General features: G+C 36.2%; 1 protein-coding gene across 5 annotated transcripts in view; it reads right to left on the bottom strand.

The window, feature by feature from the left end:
* PCMTD1 (protein-L-isoaspartate (D-aspartate) O-methyltransferase domain containing 1) overlaps positions 1–26,351 on the bottom strand; it is a 65,592-nt gene that overhangs the window by 26,737 nt on the left and 12,504 nt on the right. Inside the window, exon 2 of one of the 5 annotated variants that reach the window (XM_059166469.1) lies at positions 11,047–11,477. The exons of the other annotated variants lie outside the window; for them this stretch is intronic. Within the exon in view, the coding sequence (XP_059022452.1) occupies positions 11,047–11,353 (307 nt within the window). The 5' untranslated portion in view covers positions 11,354–11,477. The remainder of the gene's footprint in view (positions 1–11,046; positions 11,478–26,351) is intronic. 5 annotated transcript variants of the gene reach the window in all.

The raw sequence follows: 26,351 nt of genomic DNA, 5'->3' as shown, positions 1-26,351 counted from the left end.
TTAAAGAATGTTAGCAACCACTGAACAAAGTTTTCCTCATTTAAAAACTCAAATTAAACCACAATTATTTAACATTATGTATATAATAAGGAAAATACTGTTCTATGAAATGAATTCCTTTAATCCTTAAAGGAGATCCGTTTAAAACAGAGACTTCCATATTTTCATCATCCGTTAAGAATCTAGCTATACTAATCAACTATTTTTATGAACACAAAACAAAACTAGGGCTACATGGGTAAGAGATCAATGAAAAACATCAATACTGCTATAATTTGAGGTTTCCTGTTAGGACCAAATGCATAAGCACTGCAATAAAGGTGTCAAGTAAAGAATCCGGAAACCATGGCTTCTATTCAGTCTTTCAAACTGCTTTCTTAACAGAGGGAGTCAGACTTCAGAGTTCTAGATCAAAGGGACTACACAGGTGTTCATCACTTGAAGGTACCACTGATCTCTTTTTCCTTTCCTTACTTTCTGCTTATAGTCTAAAACCAAAGTGACAACTTCTGAAAATAAGATTAAAGTTCATTCAGAAAATATCTTAAGAATGTTTTTCATATAACTTGTTTTTTACATTAACATAAAGTGAAAACAATTTCATTAACGTATAAAGGACTTAACAATATCATAAATAGACATGCAGAATAGACTATGTATTAACTTCTAATGCAAAAACATTTATGATTTTTTGTGAATAAAATTAAATAACACAGAAAAAAGTACCTTTATCACTAATAAACAGTAATACTGAAAAAATAAATCTAAAATAATGCATTATTAAAAGGCAGAACTTAAATAGCAATGTCACGATCTCATTTATTTAGAATGTGATATGCAACTAGAACACAGCAATTGTATGATAAAAATGTAGCGTGATACTGTTTATTAAAACTCATATTTGACATCTGTATTAAACAGCAAACTAAAAAAGCTGTTTCTAAGGAAAGGAACTAAGAGATCTAAGGTGAGAAGGACACACTTCCATCATTACATATACCCTTGCCTAAAGTGTCCTAACTTAACTATACCTGTAACCTTTCAATCCAAAAAGAGTAAGCTAGTCAGAGAGATGGGAAAAAACTTCAGTATGAGATTTTTCAAATTAATAAAATAGACAATAATTCTGACAGAAAGGTACAATGGAAAGGTCAATGGAAAAAAATGAAACAGTATCCAAAAGACAAACTTTGTCAACACTTTCTAACACCATCTAACAGATAAGTGCAAGTTTAATTTTCTATTCAATAGTTTCCAATGCTATTTCGTATTTTCCAATGTGAAGTTTTTCTGTAAAATGATAAATGCATCATTTTTGTAATACATATTTTTTTAAAAGTACTAACAGTTGACCATTACCTTTAAAAGGTAAACATTAAAGAAAAAATTGAAATATACACAGTTCACAGAAGTCAAAGCTTCTTAAGACAAATAGTTACTAGAAAAACCTAGGTGTCCTATGTAATGTTAGATGTGATTTTTAAGGCTGGAAAGGCCTATTTATTAAGAGCAATAACAAATATAACAAAATCCAATATAATAAAATTGAGACTATTTTTCCTTTGTAGTAGTGAAATCTAATCTACCTCATTTATCATCTATCAGTCAATAATCAAAGCATATTTATTATATAAAGGTCAATAATTACTAGGTTTAGTAATCTATACAATATCTAGATCTTTTCTTTTTTTTACATGTATGTTGACCCTATGTGACACCCAATACTCCAGCTTCCTTCTCTGAGGCACCCTGAAACGTTGTTTTGAATGTGGTATGAAGGTTAGAGCTGGCCTTAGGCAATCCAGGGAAATCAGGAGAGCTTTACACAACATTTTAATGAAGTTTTCGGTGCCTTTAGTATTTTGTTTTAGTAAAGCTAATTTATAGAACACAGCTACAGGCCAAAAAAAAATTCTTCATGATACCAAAACCAGAAGAGCTCTCAAGATAAACTAGTTTAAGATCCATCATTTCAACTGAGGACTCAGATCTACATTCTATGGAGTGGTAGGAAAGAGTGGATTTAAAGTTAGATGTCCTAGTTTCCAATCTGGTTCCTCTCCTAACGGTTGCATGAGCTGAGACCAGTCACTTACCCTTTGAAGTCTTTCCTACTACGTAAAATTGGTTCCTGGGAAAACCAAGTAAATTATGCTTTAATTTACATAGTGCTTTACACACTATGAAGTACAAAACAGGTACAAATTATTAGAAATCATAACATGCCCTCTCTTTGTATACAGAACTAATTAGCTACAGAAGCAAAACTGTAACCCTTAAATAGTTCTCAACTCTGACTGCATACCTGGGAATTTTTAAATAATAATTAAAGGTAGATATAATTTAATTTGATTTAAACTGTAAATGCTTGGTTCCCACCTAAGGCAGGCAGAGGGAATCTCCTAGGGTATGGCCCAGGTCCTGCCGATAACTTTAAATGCAGCCTAGGTTAAGCACACTAGCCACATCCTCCTAATATTTAAAATCCGTTTGGACTATCCAAATCTCTGCCCTCACTGGTAAAGTGTTACCAAGAGTTAATAACTGCAAATAAAAGTATTATGGATAAAACTAAGTATTTACCACAAGAGGGAGCAGGTGAACCAGTTTTTTGGTTTCTATGAAAACCAGTGTAAAGTTTTTCAGTAAGAACTGAAATACGTATTGTAAAAATATCTTCTAGGAAGTTCTAATGATATTTTGTTACTAATTTCAGTTGTATAAAATAAGGCATCTTTGGAAAGACTTGTAAGTTTCTAAGAATTCAGAGACAGTAATAGGTAAGCAGACAAGATTAGGTTTCACTGCTGTGAACACCCTGGAGTATAACAAAGAGACACACAATAGTGTGAAGGCAGGTAAAGGAAAGGAGAGTAAAAGGAATCAGCAAAAGATTAGGTAATCATTAACTAGATTAAAAGAAACAGATCTCATCTATTGATACTTAAGATACAATTAATTTCTTATGGTTTCTCCATCCTATTATATCACACAAAATGAGCACATTAAAGAAAAACAAACACTGTCAAATGTTTGCTGAGTCTGGCCACGTTAGCGAAACCATTCTGAAGCTAGTTGGATTATATCCAAGATTAGACCAGTGACTTGGTTCTCTGCTCTCTAGGTTTAGGAAAGGCCTTAACAAGCAAATCCTGAAAAATTTTCCAGAAAGTTCCAGTTCCAGTCCCTTGAGTTCCTCTCAGCTGATGGATTTATAAGCAGTTTTTCTTTATTACACTTAAATCTCAGACATGTATTAACATAAAATCTGAACATTTTGGTTTAAACGGTTACAGAAAATGGATCCAAGCCCCTACATAAACTACATCTCTAAAATACTAAAAAACAGACATCAAAATCAGCTCATTTACATATTTCCACACAGTAGGCTAATAGTCAAGTCCAGTATCTTCACAACTTATGACTATTTCTACAGTGGAACATTAATATCAATTGTTTCTATGAAATTCAGTAAACTGAGAAAAAGCTGTGCTCACCTACAAAATGGAAAAGTTTTCAAAGCTAATTTAAATAGCTTTAGCTTTTTATCTAAATTCTTTTTAATACAATCATTTCCCCTGGAAGCCATTTTCAATAGCTCTTTCATTCCACTGAATATTTATTTGTGAAATACCTGAAGATATGCTGGGGCCAGTGTAGTGACCAATTCACATAGTATAAATACCATGAACTAAATGAAGAGAACAGCCAATGAAACTGACACAATGCTTCTATAGCTAGTTCAGAGATGATAGGCACAATTTCAATGTTACAGGTTGCCTTCTGCACTGCTGTATCCTCAGTAGATGGCGCAAATATTCGATATAATTAATATTTTGTTAAAAGAATGGTAAAGCACAAAAATGTAGCTATGGGGCGCTTGGGTGGCTCAGTGGGTTAAGCCTCTGCCTTCATTCAGCTCAGGTCATGATCCCAATCCCAGAGTCAGGGAATCGAGCCCCACATTAGGCTCTCCGCTCAGCATGGAGCCTGCTTCCCCCCTCTCTCTGCCTGCCTCTCTGCCTACTTGTGATCTCTGTCTATCAAATAAATAAATAAATCTTTAAAAAAAAAAAAAAAAAAGTAGCTATGGTCCCAAACTTAAAAGGTTCACAACCAAGACTGAGGCAAATGATATACACAAAGCCTAAAATGCTATTTTTCATGTCTTAAAGTACACTAGCAAAGGTCATTAAGTATATGTCAGATACATTTTATGTTATTATTATAGAACAGGCATCCCACAGAAAACAGAAGATAAAACATGCCTTTCAAAAGAAATCTTACTAATTTTAGCTGTTGATAGGAACCTTCTAAAATACAATACATATTTTCCTTTACATACCTAAGAAAAATATGACTTCAAGTCAACTATTAGCCCTACAATCATGTGAGTATTATGCAAAAGGAGAGGTATCTCAGATTCTATGAAGCTATTCTTGAAGTGGAAAGACAAACAGAAAAAAACGGAGAAAAGGAAAACCTTTTAAAGTATGCCTTTTGAGGGGCACCTCGGTGGCTTAGGTGGTTGAGCGTTTGATTCTTGATTTCTCAGGGTTGTGAGACCAAGCCCTGTGATGGGCTCCACTCTGGGCATGGAGACTGCTTGGGATTCTCTTTTCCCTCTGCCTATCCCCCAACAAACATACAGGCATTCTCTTCCTCTCTCAAAAAATAAAAATAAAAATTAATAAAGTATGTGTTTTGGATTTTTTTAACCCCACCAATATGTTACCTATTCCACAAAACATAATTAAAGAGAAAACAGTACGATGTCCAGGTTTCCATCTAAGTAATTGTTGGTAGGAAAAAAATACCTTTCACCAGAATGAGAAACACAACAGAAGGAAAATTTAGCCAATGGAGACAGAAGGGGACAATGCAGTGCAACCTGGGGTCCATTTCTGGCCCCTCCTGAGCCATTCTCAGGCAAATCTCTTAATATTTAGAAGTTCATTTTCTCTTTTGTAAAAATAAAGCAAATAAACAACCAGGATGAGTTTTTAGGATTTAAAATTATTAACAGTTTATGTTTCCCCAAGGAACAATGGTTCATTGGTAATTTGGTGCTTATGGCCATGTGCACAAATGACTTCAAAAGCCACCATCTAACAAATTTTAAGTAGTGAATTCACAAACAACAGGAATCAACTGTATTTGGTACAAGGATAATCTTGAGTTGGGTAGAGTTAATCCCGAAGGTAAATAAAAACTCAAGATGCTCAGAGAACCACCTTAAGATTTTTCACACCACTGAGGGGATTGCCTTATAACTTCAAAGAACAGTAGGAGGACTTATAACCATAAATTACTATGAAAACTTTAAAATTTCTAAAACCCATACTATTTCCTAATATCTGAGATTTTTATTACTGTTTGTTGCCCAGTAACAATTAGCAGTAATGTCACATAAACACAAAATCCTTTCTTTTTAGAGGTAGCAGCAACGAGAGATGGTTGAGAGTAATGACTTTCACTCCACAACCAGAAGTGAGGGGGGAAAAACACCAAGATATAGAAAAATAATGGCAACTCAATACAGGCTATGTGGGCAGAAGAAAAGATGCAGAGAAGCCTAACTAGGACTAAGAAGAACAGTTTAAATAGTAACAAACTTTCCTGATTTTAGAAAATGACTAGCCTAAATGAAATGGTTCTTTTCAAAATAGATTTGCTCTGAGCCCAAAATAAAGCGCATACCAAGAGCCTCTGTATTTCTTAAAAAGAAAAAAGAAAATTTAAACCCCCCCCCCAAAAAAAAAAGGGGAGAGGAAAAACTGAGGTTTTGTTTAAGGAAGAAAATGTGGTCTACTTTAAAGAGAACCCTGAGAACCTGCAGAATTTGTTTTGTCATTTCAGAAAGAATAGGGAAGGGGAGCTGAAGACCACTCTGGATCTCCCTGATTCTCTGGCTCAGTGAGCCAAGACAGATCTAAAAGAGGTATTTAAGGACCATGAAAAATTACTTGAAAACTGTAGTTCTGATAAAGGGCTTGTATCCAAAATATCTAAAGAACACTTATAACTCAATAATAAAAACACCCAACAATTAATTAAACACTGGGAGAAAGATTTGAAAGTGCATTTAGCTAAAGATACAGAAATGACTAAAAAACACAGAAATGGATGCCCCTCCACATCATTGTAAGTGCAAGTTAAAAGCACTGTGAGATAGCATTTTATACCTACTAAAAACAAACCATAAAACCACACAACCATTTGTGATAGAACCTCATTCATTGTGGGAATATAAAATACTACAGCCACTTCAGAAAATACTTTGACAATTTCTTTAAAAAGTTAAATACAGGGGCTCCTCGTGGCTCAGAGTCAGTCAAATGTCCAATTCTTGGTTTCACCTCAGATCATGATCTCATGGGTCATGTGACTGAGCTACATTCTGTGGGGTGTCTGCTTCAAAGATTCTCTTTTCCTACCCCTCCCTCCACTCACACTCATGCACATTTTCTTGCTCTCAAAATAAAGATCTTGGGGAAAAAAAAAAAAAAAGTTAAACATAAAAACATAGAGCCCAGCAATTCCATTTCTAGGAATCCACCCAAGAGAAATAAAAATGGATGTCCACACATTTGTACATTTTCAATGTTCTCAACAGTATCATCTACAATAGCCAAAAACTGGTAATCCAAATGTCCATTAAGTGGTGAATGAACAAACAAAATGTGGCATGCCCATACAATGAAATATTATTCAACCATAAAAAGGAAATACTAATACATGCTACAGCCTTGAAAACATATTGCTAAGTAAAAGAAACCATACACAAAAGACCATATTTCATATAATCCTATTTATATAAATGTACAGAGAAGACAAATTTATAGAGACAGAACATACAGCTAAGGGGTTAGAGTGGGTACAGGGAGTGGATTCAACCAAGCATGAGGAATCTTTTGGGGGTGATGGAAATATTCTCAAACAGAACGATGGTCATGTTCACATACTCTGCAAAGTTACGAAAACTTACTAAATTGTACCCTTAAAATGGGCAAACTTGATGTTAAGTTGTATCTCATTAAAGGGAGAAGGGGGGCTAAAATGAGAGTTAAAACATGAGTATCTTAAGTCAAAGGCAATCTAAGGGCAGCAGATTAAAGACCATTTAATGTCCTCTGGTAAAAAGATAAAGATAGAGACCAAGGGCAACTAGGTGGCTCAGTGTGTTAAAGCCTCTGCCTTCAGCTCAGGTCATGATCCCAGGGTTCTGGGATCGAGCCCCACATCGGGCTCTCTGCTCAGCGGGGAGCCTGCTTCCCCCACCCCGCCTCTCTCTCTGTCTGCCTCTCTGCCTACTTGTGATCTCTGTCTAATAAATAAAATAAAATAAAATAAAATAAAAGAGTATAGAGACCAAACATAACGTAAGACTCATGAGAGACTAGAGACCAAACATGATGGCAACATGTAGTTTAATCAGCCTTTTGGACAATACAGCAGCATTGGACAATATAACGTTAGCAGTGAGTTGCCTGTTAAGCACGTAAGTTTGCCAACTATTTTAACTTTAGAAACTAATGTAGTGCTGAGGTAGTGGCAAACATAGTATTTGAATGATTCTGGCAGTTTCCCAATCACTTCTATTAACTCAAGAACTAGTCAAGAGACTAAGGAAGTCATTAAGCTGGATGAAACCTCATATTATAAGTTTAGAAAATGGGAGTGAATCTCTAAGCAAAAAGGATCAGAATGAAGAACCATCCCTACCTGAATCGGAAAGATAATCAGACCAATTTGCCTTCATAAACCTGATGAGTTTCATAACTCAAGTCTGGGAAGCAGAGGACTTGGGAGCCACCTTCTCTTGGACCCTGTTTTTCAACGGGAAACCCTAAGTATGGAAAGACAGTAGTACTGAGAGGAGAGTTAAGTAAGTGCTTGATTCTTTGTGAGGTCTAGGAAGAGTCTTAAGGTGAAGCAAGTGGAACAAGAACTTATCTTCAGTGTGAAGCAAAAGAAGTTGTGTAAATGAGGTACACTGGGAATCAGAGCAATCCATTCTCCAGGTCTGGAGCAAAAATGAATTCCACTTATGAATAACTGCTTCAAGTATACTTTAATCACAAGCTACTTCCTGAGGTTAAGATAAGCCTAACTTCCTCTCACTGAACAAAAGCTCTCTCAAGACTGCAGTCCATCCCCTAAAGGTGTGTTTCTGGAAAGGCAGTGGAAATTCCTCAGTGAGCAGTTTTGTCTGCATTACCAAACCACAGACACCCTGCTTTCCCTGCCTTAGCCACAATTCTTTCAGATCATGTCCTCAAATAAGAATCCCTGCCTATGGTGAGCACCTGTCATCCCCATCTTGTGACTAGGAGAGAAAAATGGCTTAGAGCCATGATATTACAGTTACTTAATAAGGACAGAACTTCTGTTACTAAGGTCACTGTGAAGGAATGAGGCCAAATCTGATTCACCATACTTAGAAAATTGTAGGGAACATGTAAGCATCTTTCTTTGCATCTATCTCCTTGACTTAAAACACTCACTGTTTAGGCTGGGTTAACAAGATTAAGCTTCCTCAGAAGCTAGACAGATCCAAAATTTATTAGCCATAATCACTGTTTTACAGACTATTCTTTCTGCCTTTCTATCTTCTTTGAAGTGTTTTATCTTTCTCACCAAATGACTATTCCCAATCAAAAAGAAAGGAACTTTATCTTGGTCTTGACTGCAAGGTCACACACAGATAAACCCTAGAATAATGTCCAATAACCATTGTCATACATGTAACCAAAGACCATGACTCCCTGGAGCCTTGTAACAGAAGGAAAATAATCAACCGCATTATGGATCACTTAAGCAGGGGTCTGTTTCTTATTCAAGATACAATAAAGTTGTGAGGTAAGCCTACAGCTGCATCTGGCCACAGGAATCTCTTGGAGACTGAGACTGAGGAGTAGAGTTTAAGTGGGGCAATCTCACAGCTAGCAAGGTTGCTAATTATGAATCCCTCTTCCCTGCAGGCCTTTGTATAAGACTGACCTCCCTCAGCCTGAGCCAGCTGACAGGGCTAGAGAGGTAAAAGACAGGGTAACAGGTGCTCTGAGGCTAGCCAGACATGCTAGGAAGCCTGGACTCCAGCCTAAAGGTGCCAGAGCTGGTCAAGAAATGCACTTTCAAAATGGCAATTCCCATTTTTTAAAGGCTCTCCCTACTCCCTCAACTAAGTTCCTCTGATTTGGAGACAATCTCAAACCCTGAAATTCCTTTTTCAAAAGTTAATTAGGTATGTGGGGTTTCCAAACTGCAGAGAAACTCCTGTCTCAGGAAAGGCAGGAATACCAAATTTAAACATAAGGTGCTTAATCTCTTTCATGGTAAAAATTAATACTTCACTACTTTTTGAGCATATCATTATGAATCAGAAACTTAGTAGTGACATCAAGTAGACTGTTTTATGTATTAGGTTGTATTACGTAATAGGAACTAACTCAGTTGTTTTTATGAAATAGACTGCAGGTTCTGTAACAAGAAAAGAACATAAGGAGCTACAGTAAGTGTGTAAGAAAGGGGAATTTCAGGCCTGAAAATGCTTTAGAAGTCATTTCATGTGACTATATAATTTATTGTCAAAACTGGGACACTTTGGGAAAGAAAGGGACATTATAAATACTGATGCTAGGACAAGAGGGATAAACTGGGACCCAGCACCCTGGGACAGAGAGTCACCCAACTAGAGTATACTCATTTCTCTTCAAAATCCTTCAATGATTCTCCATCACTGCAGAGTGAATTTTAAACCACAGTCTCATCCCTAGAACTCAGGCATATGCCTCAACTATGGCACATACCATACTGGATGAAAATGGCTGATTTTTCTCATCTCTCTCCTCTTGCCAGTCTGTAAACTCAAGGACAAGAGTCTACATTATGGGCCTTGATAGCATTCTACCTTAAGGCCTGTCACAAAGTAGCACTCAGTAAATACCAAGAGGCTTAGTAAAAATAATGGTTGTTCATCCTCCAGCAACATCCTACAGTCTTGGCACATGTTTTCCTCCATCCATGCCTCTTCAACCCACATTCTGTATTTTGCAGGTGTCACTTCCTAGCTATGAGACTTGAGGCAGTTAGTTAATCTCTCTAAGCCTCAGTTTACTCACCTATATACACAGGAACCAAAACAGTATATATGTCACAGGATTATTAGGAACATTAAGTGAGTTACTCTATGTAAAAGTGGTTTAAACAATGCCTCACCCTCATAGTAAGCACCCAGTAAGTTTCTCAAAGGCAGAGATAACTGTACCTTTAGTTCACTGCTATATACCTATACCAGGAAAAATGCCTGACAGAACAGACAGTAAGTATGCTAAAAGTTTACTGACATACTTCTCTTCTGTTTTTCTCCCAATCCCTTGTTTTGCCTCATCAGTGCCATATACTCTATATCCCACAAACTCCTGCATTGCTACCAAAAACCTGGCTCCATTCCCTTTTTGGGACACTGGTGGGCGCCTGGGTGGCTCAGTGGGTTAAAGCCTCTGCTTTTGGCTCAGGTCATGACCCCAGGTCCAGATGGAGCCCCGCATCAGGCTCTCTGCTCAGCAGGGAGCCTGTTTCCCTTGCTCTCTCTCTCTCTGTCTGCCTCTCTGCCTACTTGTGATCTCTGTCTGTCAAATAAATAAATAAAGTCTTTAAAAAAATAAAATAAAATAAAATGGGACACTGGTGACTAATGAACCCTCTAAGCCAGCAGTCAGTCACAACCCTTTACCTGAAACAGATTACATGATACCCCTGACTTTCCTGTCTACCAGCTGTTCAATTTTAAGTACAGACAATGATTGAAAAAACAATTCCAAGGGTTTCTTAAGTCTAGGATTAAATGCACAAGCTAACTTTCAGCATCAGAGCAAATAAAAAAAAAAGATTACTACTGCCTTGTGTTTCTACACTTAAGGAAGAGAACTACTTTGAGTACATACAATCAAAGATATACAAATTTACAAACCCTATAAATCATAAACAGTAACACAAACCCAGCTTATTTTTTAAAATAAAATTTTACAAAAATAAAATTACCTAAAATTAAGCCCACCATTGTACTTAAATATCCGGTTCCACTTCCCAGGTTAAGAAAAGACAATCCTGGTTGAAGTTTCAATGCTTCCATAACTTCAGAATAAATGCAAGGTGCTGACAAGTGTATGTTCCCATGCTTCCAGGCTAAGTCTTTGTAAGCATTGTCTCGGTAGCCTTCCAAATAGTAATCTCCGCGGTCAATCGCTCTGAAGGCTTGCTCCACTCTTTCAGTGCGGATATACTGAGCTTCTTTTAAGTTATCAATTAAGTCATCATTATCTTCCCCAGCACTCACAGCTCCTCCCATGATAGTATTCAAATCAAATCATAAATTTTAAAATGTAATAAAATTAGCAGAAATGGCTTCCAATAATGTAGTGTGGTTTGTTTTCCCTTTAATATTGCACTTGATTTCCAAAAATAAATTAATCCTGAAAGGGAAGAATAAAAATAAACAGGTTTAAATTAATGCTCACAGGAAAGTAATTCTTTATTAAATACATAATAGTTATCATAACTATCATTTTTCAAGGACATATTCTGTTTTAGGCATAGTTTTAAGTTCTTTAAGTATATTACTTTATTTATTCTTCTAACAACCACAAAAGGTAGCTTAAGTTTGATCTCATCTGTACAGATGGGAAATCTCGGACACACAAGGTTTCAATCACTGCATACCCTCAGGCCCAATATGATAGCCATTAGTCTGGCATGGCTACCTAGACCAAAATTAAAATTAAATGCAATTTAAATTTCAGTCGGGCGCACTAGCCACACTTCAAGTGTTTAATAGCTACATGTGGCCAGTAGCTGTCACACTGAACAGAGCTGCTCTAGAAAGTGACAGTGCTGGGATACATTCAAAGATAAACAACAGTTTGATCTCATCTGGACAGAAACCATGCTTCAGAAACCATGCTCTTAAGCATTAATTAAGCCAGGAGGCCTTTGGAGTACCATGAGTCTAGTTCAATACGCATCTGATTGATTTAAAATTCCTAAACTTAAAAATCCACTAACACCTAAATGCTAAGCATCTTAAACGCACCACATAAATTCAAAATGTTAACACAAAGTAAGATATTACCCAAACACAGAATACAAAATATAAAAAAAACACAACAGATCCACATGTTTAAAATGTACACACCCACACACAAGTACAGACATATTGAGATTGTTTTACTTGGTAAACCCTGTGGTGATAAATAAGGAGACCAGAAATTTTATTAACAACTTTAATGGTACACGTACCAGAACATATGTTACACATACAAATACAATAAACTTCTTTAAAGTCAAATTCAGCATCTTTAAATGAACACATTAGTACAACCTGATAAACTAAATTTCAATACATCAAATTGAACACAACTTAATCTTTATTCAATTACACTTAGTAAATTCATGTAACAATTTCTGAATTAATACATCAGGAGAATGGGAAGTAAAAAATGAAATGCTTACAGCCAAAAACAAGAGTTATGACAGCCAGACTATGGCAAGGCTGTAAACTCACTCTTGACCTTAGAGAAGAAACGAAACTGATGCTTTGAGCTTCGTCAGGTCTTCACACCTCTGGTACCAACCTGCCTGAGCACTACTGGAGCAGGTGCCTCACCAGGTCCTGTCCCTGTCCCCACTGCCTGCCTCTGTCCTCTTCTGTATTTTCAAATGATCTCCTTAAACTTTCTAAGTGGAGGAAATACTGTGAACTCATGTCACACTCCTATTTAAATTATTCAAACTCACTTATACAAACATGGCTGGCTCCAATGTCCCCCACACCCCAAAAAAGAAGTAACTGAAAAAAATACATGGGCTCATAGCACCATTCTCCTCAACGAGTGTATTTCATGGCATGTAGTACAACTGGAAACATCAATCCACTCTTCCTTCAACAGGTCTTAGTTTGGACATCCTTTTATAGCCCAAGCATCTCAACTCGCTGAGCACAATTCTAGCATTTAAAGTTGGTGGGGAAGGGGGCACCTGGGTGGCTCAATGGGTTAAAGCTGGTGTGGGGTTTTGTTTTGTTTTTACTAACATGGCCTCTAAGCACAGGTTAACTTTTTTACCTGGTACTCAGATTGAATGCCCTCCCAAAATGAAAGAAAAACTGCTACATTAGACTGGGAGGCAGCTTCGGTTGAGTCTCCAATGTTGTACCCATCTCAGGACTTTATAAGCCTAATTCTGACTATGCAGACATTTAATGGCTCTCCTGGAAATGCTGTATTTTACTAGTCTGAAAAATTATTCCACAAAGCAACTTAATCCTTCTCAGGTCCTTCTGAACTCTAGCCTGTCCAAAATTATCACAGCAAAATAAACAAACATTGACTTTACTGCACAAAAGCGCACACTCCTGGTGAAAAAGGCAAAGAGGAAGACTCAAACCAACAAGAACTACTACCATTTGCTGGTGAACACTCTACTAAGTGTTTTTTGTATATTATCTCACTAAAAGCTACAATAAGCCTATGAGGAAGGCACTCCTATGACCATTTTCAAATAGAAATAATGTATAAAGGACTAGGGCACTACAATGCATGTGACTGCGGCTAAAGGAGCACAGGGGAAACTGGATCCAGGGATCCAGGAAAGCTTTCTTAAAAAGGCATGGATTGTGTAATGCAATTAAAGGACTAAGGGAATTAAAGGCTGAGGATATGGCTGGTATTAAAGCAAGAAAGCAGGTAACACTTCTAAGAAACTACGTGTAGTTGAGTACCTTCCAGCACCGTAAGTCATTTATCCAGCAGACCAGTTTGTTTGTTTGTTTGTTTGTTTGTTTGTTTTTTAAAGCCTGGACCCTTTTGAGAATCTGGTATTTCTGGGCCCCTTTCCCTAATTAAAAAAAAAAAAAATGAATGAATGAATGAGAAGTTTTACATCCAACTTCAGAAGGATCCTGAGTTCCTACAGACCCATGAGTTAAATCTAATTTAAGAACATCTATTAGATGTAAAGAAGTTAGCCACAGGTACTAACAAGAAAGGGAGAATTACATTTCCATTGTAGAAAGTGCAGTGTAATTTGTGTTTCTGATCTACTTCAACCAGAGACCAAGTACTCAGAAATTTGGGAAACATGGGGCACCTGGGCAGCTCAGTGGGTTAAAGCCTCTGCCTTCAGCTAAGGTCATGATGATCCCAGGGTCCTGGGATGGAGCCCCGCATCGGGCACACTGCTTAGCAGGGAGCCTGCTTCCCTCTTTCTCTCTGCCTGCCTCTCTGCCTACTTGTGATCTCTGTGTGTCAAGCAAACAAATAAATAAATAAAATCTTAAAAAAAAAAAAAAGAAAGAAAGAAATTTAGGACACACATCACACCTTGTTAACAAGGAGCACCACAAAAATTTAAAGCCAGATTTCCTAGACTCCTTTGCCTATTTTGATAGGAAAGATGAATACATCTAAACACAAAGCTGTAAGGTATCTAGGAGGGAGGTGGTCAGGAAAGGTTTTATGGAATAAGATGTGCAATCAGTTACAATGCATCATGTTTAACACAAATTGTTAATTCATACATTTAGGCTACGTAAGTTACATAAGGTAACAATGTGCAGATAATGAAGAAGTTGTGGTGGTTTCCATGTTCATGTTTGGAAGTGACAGGAAGGTACAAGCTTACACATATTAAAAGATACCTTAGCAACTTAAGAAAACTTTCAGTAAAAAGCTGAAAATAGAGAGTGTCCACCTCTAAGGCAATTCAAGTGGTCTAAGGAAGCTGTGAATGCAGACCAAAAATATATAAAGACACTGTCTCTAGATAAAAACAACAGATTAATTGAGGCTACACCCAGATTCAGATTTTTAAATTTTGATAAAAATATACATATGCAAATAAAACGATATCCATAAGCAAATTATCTTCCAGAGCCTAAATTTCAGAGGAAGACAAACCTTAGGGTTTAAGACTATAAATGAATGAATGACTGTGATGCTAACATGCAAATCCCAGTAGATTTAACTATGCTAAAAATTGTATTTTTTTGTTTTTTGTTTTTGTTGGTAAACTGGTTACACAGATGCATAGGTTTTCAGTAGTATGTTCCAAAGCTATTTTTCCCACAAGTCCTACTGTTTTGCAAAAGATCAGTGGGTGTTTTCTGATGTTATAGAAAAACTCAGTACTGGACTTGTAAGGCCCTTGAAAGAACCTTAGGAAACATGAGGGTCCTCAGACCACCCCTGGAGAAGAGATGGCATGAAAAACTACAAAATGGGATGGGCAGACCGTGGTAGAGTTATACACAGGTGTTATAGAACACCAGCCCAGACATGGGGGTGGAAACAAAAGGATGGTAAGATTTTCCTAAATATGAAGACGTGGTAAGTTCAGAGGCAGAAGGGAGTAGAGGTGTTCAAAACAAGCAGAAAAAGACAAGGAGACAAGAGGCAATGCACCCACCCACTTGCGGCACTACAAATAGTATCGAAGAGCCGAAGTTTGGGAATAGAAAGTAGTCCTTGGAGGCTACAGCAATAAAGAGGAATGAAAAATGAAGCTTGCAGGTCACACACACATGGAGCTTGGACTTCCTCCCAGAGGATGGAGCCAACAAAGGCTTTTTAGAGAATGAGAAACACACTGTGTGACTAATTTTAAAGCAAGATGTAAAGGAAAAACCAAAACTATAAAAGAAAGTGAATACAATTATACATTATTTGGTCTGGGGAAGACAATATTTACGTAGTCAGAATAGTGAAAACACAATTGCTGATTCAATCTGAATAGTCATTTAACCACAATAGGATGCAAGGGAAGAGGTAAAAGAGGGGCATGGAAGTTAATACTTCATCTGTGATTATAGGAAAGTAAATGCTATCTAAAATCAGTGAATTTAAAAAGAGCATCTTAGTTAGCAATGTGGAGGTAACTTCCCTACCATGAAATAGCTGAATGCATTAAATTCCCTCTGGAATGTGAGCCTCCAGGTGGAAGCAGGTAGAGCCAGGAACTGCTATACTTTGTCTTCAGGAAATCACTTGACTTTCCAAATTATGTAAATGCATTATTTGAACAAAACTGACAAGTAAAACTGAAAATAAATGGGATACATAAATATGTGTGTATGTATTTTTTTAACCAGAATAAGATAAAAGACAAGAGAATATAATTTCCTAAGGAATAAAAATATATTTAACTAAGAGGCTACAGTAGAAAAATCGAAGAACAAAAAAAGAGATACTAATAATTTATACTACAGAGCTTCAAAAGATACGTCATTTTATCGTATACATATTCCTGATAGTGGGTAGAAAATTAACTATTATAAACTAAATTACATTTTCATAACACTGACCGATTCAATTATAATAGTATGTGTATTTGTAGAAAATTTGAAAACCAATCAATAAAAATTACTCATAACCCAAATATTTAAAGAGCCACTGTTAAAATTTACTTTCTAAGCATCTATCCACTTTCTTTTTAATGCAATATTAGTATTATATGGTATATATTTCAAACTTTTGCTTAATGTGTCTTAAAGATTTTCATGCCATCAAAAATTCTTCCAAAATCCAAAAGTGTGATATCCCACCACAAGGAGACACCAAAATGTAATCAGTCCCCTGACTGCTGCACCATGAATTTTGGATTATAATTAATGTACATGTTAGGAGTTTGCAAGTTAAAAATCTATAATAAATGTTGTTATAATTCCCCAATAATCCCCTAACTTGAAATACACTTCATTTTTATGAGTAAAGCAAATACTACTAAAAAACCACCATATCATTAAATCATGGAAGCATTTGCCATTTGTTAATTCTGAGATAATTCCATCTCAGTCATGGAAAAGTGCCAAATACAAGTCAAGAGACCAAGGTCTAGCCTTGGTCCTACTGATAACTTTTCTGTATGGTTCTAGGCAGCTCTCTAGAACATCATTTCCTCACCTGTGACATGAAGAGGCTAAATTATATGATTCCTAAGGTTCCCCAGAGCTCTAATTTCCCTGCTATTTTGGCATCAAATCCATATTTGAGTACAGCTCAGTTTTAGTTATCCAGAAATGTCTGCTCATGCCTCTCAACATCTGTTACTTCGGTCACATTTTTTGGTGCCCCATTCCTGCCATTTTCTCTAACATGGAAAAGAAAAGAAAAAAAAATTAGGAGTGTTCAAGTCCTGCATTAAACAATAAAAGCAAAACATGGAATCTAAGGAAAAGAAGAAAAGGCAAAGGCAAAAGAGAGAAGCATCAGAAAATAAAAGAATAGCTTATGCAGATACGTCTGTTTGAGAAGAAGTTATCATATTTACTCACAGAACACAATTTCACTCTTTTGCATTTTCTTTCTAGTACGAGTGTCTGGGGTACATACATTCACATAAGCTCTCCTGAAATGATTTGCAAGATGTTCCAAAAGTTGTTTCTAGTCTTTCAAAATAAGATACGTAGTTTTAATGTATTTGGTTTAGGGGAAGATCTACTGAAGGCCTAGTTCAATATTATGGGTGTCTTTCAGGCAGCTTAAGGATGTTTTATGGAAGGTTAAAGACAAGTCAAAGGAGGCGGGAAGCAAACAGATGGCAGGCAGATGTCACAGAGTCAGAGAATAGAATGAATGCTGACTCACTTTCTTTCCCTCCTAGCAACCAGTGGCAAGCAGCCAACTGCTGCTTGCTGCTCCTTTCTCTGCAAAGGTGAGGACAAAGCTCACCCAGCTTTGGAGTAAAGAAGACTGGTGATTCAAAGGAGGAATACACTATTTGAGGGCACGAACAAAGGATCTTTCCTCCCCATGCTCTCAGAGATCTTGTCATGGGAGTCATGTATGAAGGCTACTTTGAGAGTGGCAACAGCTACACAGGAGAAAAAATTTTCTCAATGATGGCAAACAGGTATGATGAGACATAAATACAAAAAAATGAAAGAAAGAAAAGGTTAATGAAGGGGTTCAGAGCAAACCTCCCCTACTTTGACATATGGACCATTTTGAGCTGAAAACAATCAAGACCCAGCGGACTAAAGAAAAACTTTTACCTCCCTTTAAACTACCTAAAAGAAATTAGTTAAGGACCCTGGTCCAGAGAAAGAGCTATTACCAAGATACAACTTTTTTTTTTTTTTTTTTTAATCTGAATGACCTATCTGTATAGCAAGGCAAACATCTAATTACCAAACTTCTGTTCTTCTTCACATCCTGTGAATCACCTCCTCCCCTGTGACATCCCAGGCCCCTCTTCTACTTCTTAGCTCCTGATGGCATGTAAGCCACAAATGCCCGCCCAGCTTACCCTTGGGTTTCCCTGTCTTTGTGGGGTTATCACATATATGCAATTTGTGCAATTAAATTTTTCTCCTGTTAATCTGTTTTATGTTAATTTCCTGTTATTTATGTTAATCCTAGGCTAGAAGGAAAATTTTTTCTTCCAACGTTAAATTTCACCACTCATTGTGCCTATTTATTTCTAGTGGCCTGTACTGCATATAGGCCCTGGGCTCTATTTCTTCACCAAAACTCTATGAAGGGGCACTAACTTCATTTTACTAATAAGGAGGCCAAGTCTGGAGAGAGCACAAGACAAGCTCAGAGCTCATAAACAGCTAAGCCTCAACTCAAACCCAGTTTGGCAAGCCATAAAATCCTCCTGAAGCAGAACAATTTACGAAGAGGCTCCTGCCCCATAATTTGAAAGCAGAGTTTTTGTGCCCTTGCCTGAAAAGATTCAGATCTCTCTCCCTCTCTCTCATTTCCTTTTTCCTCCCTTTTAGTATTCTAGGTTCCAGAAGAAGAATGGAATGGTGGAAATAAAGCAGCTGATGTCAGGTACTGACATCAGGCAAATTATTTAACCTGTGGTCTTCAGGGTCCTTGTCTATAAAATGGGAAAAATAATAACCACATCATAAATTTGTAAACCATAAATAGTGCATGGGACATAAAGCTTCTAACGTTCACATGTCCAATAATTAATTCACTTTCTTTCACATCTAGGACAAAAAAGACACATTTGAAACGTTCATTTGTAAACCCAAAAGACCAGACAGGGAAAACAAAAAAGTGTCAGTTCTGCAATCTAGTGATCACCTAATGACTTCCTTAAGACAGAACTACAGAATAAAATGTAAATCCTAAAGTTAGAAGGAGGGGGGGGGCGCCAAGGAACAGTGTATACAGAAGCAAAAGGAAAAATATACCCATTCACATGTAAGTTGACTGAGAGATGTTAGTATAACAGCAAAACAAAACAGAACAAAAAAAAACAAAAAACAAAAAACAAGGCAGAGCCTTTGGTCATGCTCTGGCCCACAAACTTTGACAAAAGGCCTACATTAGGACCAGGGACCCTCTATACTCACTTACGTGGGCTCAGGCAGCAGTCAGGTACTGAGCTTCTCTCTTTAGTAGCTTACAAGCTAACTTCTACCTGTGCTTATTTTTTCTAATGGAGAATTTGCTACATACATTAGCAAAAATTACCTGTCTTGTGTAGTTTTCTTTGGTTTGAAATGTTTTCCATCCAAACTGTAACTCAGTAATAAAGATAAAATAAAATGAAGATAAAATACGCAAAATTTTCATCACACCTGTAAAAGTGTTAGCAAGCATTTAACATAAAATGCTGTAGGAGTAACTTCTAGCTTTCTACTTCAGGACATCCTTTCAAATTTTAACATATCTAACAGCTACAGCAAAGTGAAAGTACAATTTTCTTTTATTGTCCCTTGAACTCAGGAATCTTCATCCGATCAGACAGCAGATACACTACTGTCTCAAGATAATTAAAAATCATCTGCTCCCTAACCCTTCAATTCACTACTACAGATTGTTTCAAGTAACAGAAGTTAAGTTCTGTTGGCAGCAAGTAGGTTCTAATATATATATATATATATATATATATATATATATATTTTTTTTTTTTAAGATTTTATTTGTTTATTTTACAGACAGAGATCACAAGTAGGCAGAGAGGTAGGCAGAGAGAGGAGGAAGCAGGCTCCCTGCTGAGCAGAGAGCCCAATGCTCCCCTTGATCCCAGGACCCTGGGATCTTGACCTGAGCCAAAAGCAGAGGCTTTAACCCACTGAGCCACCCAGGCGCCCCTCTATATTTTAACGTTCATCAAGTTTTAAGATGCCTACATTCAAGATGTAGACTTTTCAGTCATATTCTCAATTCTATTCTAGTCTTGCTTCCTGTGCCTTTTCCTTCTCTCCACCTTCCCCCTTATTCTTTTAATTTTCCTATTCTCTTTGCCTGGGGCAGTGAAGATCAGCATAAACTCATACAAGATGGAGACACAGTAGGGGATAGCTCTATGGGAGTTCAAGGTATAGGATATAAAAGTAGAGAGGAATATAAAACATTTTTAAAGCACAAGATGAGGCAACTTGAGCTGAAATGTTATCATTTTGAAAGTTAAAGGATTTCATGTATCTCCAATGTCTCCTCCATTCCTTTCACTTAAAACATCTTAACGTACAACCTCTTCAAACCTGTATCACTACACAATGAAGCATGTATCCATATTCCTAAACACAGTCACACCCATATACTACAAATGCCTTCAATATGCAAAGTCCCAACTTTGAGGAACAAAATCGTCAGAGAATAACTGCCTCAGATTTTTAGGATTATTGCTTAACATCTTCAATTTTTCAAGAAACGTAAGAAATGCTCTAGTAACCATCCTTCACACTTAAAAAAAAAAAATCCCTGTAGAAGCTATAGCCTAGAAAACCTTTCAAAAAGAAGAGCTGTTGGGGCGCCTGGGTGGCTCAGTGGGTTAAGCCTTTGCCTTTGGCTCAAGGTCATGATCTCAAGGTGCTGGGATGGAGCCCCTCACTGGACTCTCTGCTCAGCCCCTCACCCTCTCTCTCTGCCTGCCTCTCTGACTACTTGTGATCTTTCTCTGTCAAATAAATAAATTTAAAAATTTAAAAAAAAAAAAAAAAGAGCTGTTTACCTCCTGTAACTCGGGAAAAGTCTGAAGCAGAACACTGAAATGACAACTGAGCTTTCTGATTTTAATTCATTAAGTGGCTATGTTCTTAGGAAGTAATGAGATAAATAAGGAAGCATGAGAGAAAAACATACACATTTTTGGCTCCTCTGGGGTCAGGCTTTTTAAGTTGGGCTTATTTTTTATTTGAAAAATTCAGAGTTCACAAAGAACAATATTCAAATAAAAAAATAAAACAATATTCCAAAGCAAAATTTCATAATTTGGGAGTTTGGATGGTCTGTATCTGTTCCCTTCCACTAGCATATCACAAACCAAATATGAGCTCACACCAAAGACATTCTTTCTATAGATTATCATACTATGACATACAAAGACTGGCCTCATACTTTATGATTTTGAGCAAACTGTTATCCCTCCTGGCTTTGGTTTTTTCACCTGGAAGTTACTGCCACTAAATCAAATCTTCTCAATGAGACCTGTAAAAACTTTAAAAATGTCTAAGTATATTTGCTATACATAAATAAAGAATGTAAATAACTATCAAGTTTTCTGACCTTATAAAAATGGCATCTTTCCAAAGTCCATGATAATCTTTCTATGGACAGTGAAAGCTATATAGAATAAAATATGTAGTTATATGTCATTCTTAATTTTTCAGTGGTTCAATAACAACTCATATAATTTCATTAACTACCCCAAGGTATTTACAAAGGAGAGGTGGTATTACCTGCACTGTGCAAATGAAGAACACCAACTGAGAAAGAACAAATTGTTTGTTCTAGATTTCCCATATAATACAAAGATACTCCAGTCTCATTCACAGATCTGATGGCATCCATTACCACTAACATTCACATTATCACAAATAAGAAAATACAGCAACTAGAAATATAGGTCTAAAACTTTTGACAAATACACACATACCACATTTGATACTAATACCTTCATCTCATTTATTGGGACAGGTTAACTCTCTTCCTATTTTTCCTCACGACCCAGAGAAAGTTTAATAAGTTCTTTAAAATAAACTGTAATCAGGGATGCCTGGGTGGCTCAGTCAGTTAAGCGTCTTGCCTTTAATTCAGTTCATAATCCCAGAGTGGGTCCTGGCTGGAACTGAGCCCCATGTCCAGCTCCCTGCTCAGCAGGGAGCCTGCTTCTCCCTCTTCCCCTTCCCACTGCTCATGCTCTCTCTTGCTCTCTCTCACTCTCAATAAGTAAAATCTTTAAAAAAAAAACTGTAATAAGATCATCACCATAATTCTATAGGCTCTACAGTAATTACTAGGAAGTACACCTTAATTTCAAATGATTAATCTGTCATCAACAGTTCTTTGTTATCAATAAAATTCATCTGGAGAACACCATGCAAACTAAACAACCAAAATGCTGTGAAAGCTTGTTAAACTATGGCCCCATACCTCCCTCCAGGCTTCATTTAAGAAGTTCTTCACCACAGGTCCAGAAAGTTATAAGACGCAGGGACATTGAGCAAAAAATGGCTTCAGTTCAGTTCAATTCAGTAGACAGTCTTTGTTCATGGAAATTAAGTCTCTAAATGGTGTGTATTAATTGACTACAATAAATTCACAGAACTGAGATTTTTCATAATGTAAGGAATTATTTCACATCAGACTATGGTCAAACTATATCCTCATAACTCAGTATAGGTATGTTTATTAACAGTACACATAAAATACTAAATGCTCTCTCAACAAAAAGCTACTCAATGCAATTTGATTGCCTTACATTTGGAGATTCCAAGTTTTGCACAAAAGACTTCCATCTGATGATTTCCTCATTCAGTTAACAAAAACTTATCACCTACTTCTGCCTCAGAAACTATGATAAGCATGGAGGATTCAGAGATCATACTCCCAGAAGCTAAACTCAAATTAAATAGCTTTCTTAGGAGGTAAGAATAGCAGAAGAGCTCACTTCATTTCACGGATAAAGAAATGAGCCCCAGCAGCTGCCTTGTCCAAGATCACACAAGTTCAAAAGAAACCCAAGATTTATAAGTCATTTTATAATAATCTAGATATGAGAAAATCTCTTCAAACATGAGGACATATAAGGCCAAAAAGATCTAATACTCCTTTTAGATTTCATAAAACTAAGCAAAATGCTTCTTTTAAAAATAATTTTTTTATTAATTTCAGTATTTAATTACAGAGAGTAAGCAATATTACTAAAACCTGACTCTAACAGTTTGTTGGGAGACTGTAAGGAAAAAAAAAAAGCCAAATTTAAACTATTAAAGAAAACATAATAATAAGTCATCTAAATAACTTTTTTACTTGAAGCTATTAATGTTATTCACAGAAAATTTTATGAATTATTATCAATATCTAGATAATAATTATATAATAATGTATTAAATATATCTAAACTGAATCCACACAGGTTATAATGGTGAGTTATAACATTAAGCAATGTAAAATTCTGATCTGAATTCAATAGGGTTTATAGCAATAGGAATAAAACTATTTTACTTTATTCATTTGCTCATCTTAGAATGATTATTTATAGACTGAATACTAATATATCAAATCATAATGATTTCATATCAAATTAGATTCACTGAGTTATACTCTAATAGAATGCATTTCAATGTAAGTAAAAATTATAATTCAAAGATCACATAATACAGTGTGGATTCTAGATTGGAACCCGAATTCTATAAATTCTATCTATGTTAATTTTAATACCAGTAACTGTCTCACAGGATTCACAGGAGAAGTACCTGAGATAATGTATGTAAACTGCCTATAGTCCCTGGTCACGTACCAAGCACTCAATAGGTGCTACCTGTTTCTATTAACACAGACCTACTTCACTCTCTCACAAAAGAACATGTTCCCACTTCAAGAAGCATTTGTTCAGCGTTTACAAATCTGTATCCAGTAATAATATATTATATATATAAAATAATTTGGACTTTAGGTGCCAGTTTTCATTAAAATCTCAATAGCTATATGGTGTTTCTGAGGGAAACCAAAGCATGGAAAAATGAGGAAAGACCTTGGGGACATATCTTGTGATGCTGGATAGAATTAGAATTAGTCTGAACTCATTACTTGATCTGGAAAACTGTATGTGTATACACACATACACACACACGTGTGCAAAACAAAATACAAAGTTATAGAAAATACATATACATACTTTTCCTTGCTTATGAATGTCTAAAAGATAGACAATATTTCCAAAAACAACTCAAACTCTTCTTGAAAAGGTATGTAGGAAAATATGTTTTGCATTTTTACTTACTACATTTTCCTAGCTATTAATAGTAATCTCCCCATTCTCCATTCTGAAGACACTTAGTAACCCACCCCTCTCATCAGTAGCAGGGACTCTGGTATCTCTGCAGCAGTCTTCTCTGCTCCCAGGCCTCACAAGCATCCTGGGCATCTCCTTCAACTATTCAAGCCCCAAAGGTAACAACCATCACTATGCCTTAAACTCCAAGGACCTATCTCCACCACTGCCCAACCTCTGTATTCTAATTTTATTCCACAATCACATATTACAAGTAGTTTGCCCATTCTTTTTCTACCACTAAATTTAATCTTCAGTATCACTAATGCTATAGGAAAAGACCAAAGAGTAAATATATTAGAGTATGCAGGCCTTAGTTTCTGTTAACAATTACTGAATTCTGTGCCTGTAAGAGCAAAACCAGCCACAAACAACATGTAAATGAAGTATGGCTATGCTCCAAATTTATTTATTCATGAACACTGAAATTTCAATTATATATAATTTTCATATACTTTTTAGGTTTTTTTCCAACCATTTAAAAATACAAGCACTATTCTTGGTTTGCAGACTATTCAAAAACAGGCAGTGAGCCAGGTTTGGCTCATGGACCATAATTTGCTGACCCCTATAAGGATCACTTTTGTAAGTACTGTAAGTATAAAGAGTTACACAAAGGTTGGCAAAATGTCCAAAAGATCTTAAAAATGTGTTCAGAAAGTCAACCTGAAAGCAACATTTTCTAAATTCCTGTGAGGTACAGATCTAACTAGCATAGGTTCCAAGAGCTTTTCTGGCATCTTAATTCTTTATAGGTGAAGTACTGTGACGGTTGCAATAAAATGAATAGAACAAAATGAGTCAGAAACAAATTACAGATGTCCCAGGCTATCCAAAAGTAGAGTGTTCCTATGAAAACTTTCCTAAGCCAAACTGGCATAAAGCAGAAAGTATTTCCCCTGTGTTCAGATGCAGCTTTAAGAAAGACCTACATTAGTATGGTAATGGCTCTTTTCCTAAATGGAAAATCCTCTACAGATTTCTTTCAGTTAATGAAAATAGGTACTAATGCAGATCTTTCAGAAATGCCAGGTGGTCCAATGCTATGTTTCAGAAAGTGGAGGATACTTATATATTGCTGACATTTGATATTTCATTCTAGAACTTTAAATTTTAGTCTGTAATCCATGAGACCAAAGGCATAATCTATATAATTTTCTGTGCATATAAACCCAAATAAAATACACAACTTTGATATTTGTGGAAAAGTCGAGAAAAATAATAAACTGTAGAGAAGAAAACCTCTAAAACTATCCAATTTACCCTGTCATGCTGGGGCAAAACTATTTGTTCAAGGTCATACTAACAGAATTCAAGGCTCCAGAGCCTTGGTTGAGTTTTTTTTTCAATACATCATAAAATTAAAGCTCAAAAAGTGACAACTTTTCTAAAATAACATGTGCTCACCTACGGTTTTTAAAACAAAACCCTCATATTGTTAAAATAAGACACGGAAGAAGTGTAGAGTCCTTACTAAAAGTGAAGACAGAGCTGCTAATTTTCGAGACAGTGTAATAAAAAGAAAGAAGCAGTGCTCAAATATTTGGTCCAGGGACTAGGACTCCATTTTGATACTTAAGAGAATACAGGAGGCCAGCAAAAAATAGTAAAGATTAGCTGACTGGGAACAAAACATAAAAATATCAAGTGGCCTTTAAGTCAAAAGGAGTCTACCATCATTTTAGCTGGGAGAAAGGTTTAGAATGGCAAACGAAGCAAGAGCAATGGAGACAGGTTTTAAGAGCAGCAGTTCATTGCCCTGATTCTGTCAAAGAGAAATTAAGTAGAAATTAAAAATATTCTACTTCCAGAGAGTAAATGATGGTTACCAGGGGATGAGGAGTGGGGTGGTAAGACTGATAGTGTTTCAGAGTCCAAGCTTGCAAAAAGCAGTAAGTCCTAGAGGTCTAAAGTACAATATAATAAATCCAGACAATATTGTATTGTAATTATGTAATATGATAAATATTGTTACAGAAGCATTATAAGATATGAATGTAACAAAGTAACACTGTACACATTAAATTTATACTGTGTCATATGTTAAATTT

Source organism: Mustela lutreola, chromosome 3 (assembly GCF_030435805.1).
Source record: "Mustela lutreola isolate mMusLut2 chromosome 3, mMusLut2.pri, whole genome shotgun sequence".
NCBI lineage: Eukaryota > Metazoa > Chordata > Mammalia > Carnivora > Mustelidae > Mustela > Mustela lutreola.
The sequence above is the reverse complement of the archived record's forward strand: the minus strand, read 5'-3'. Positions and strand labels throughout refer to the sequence as shown.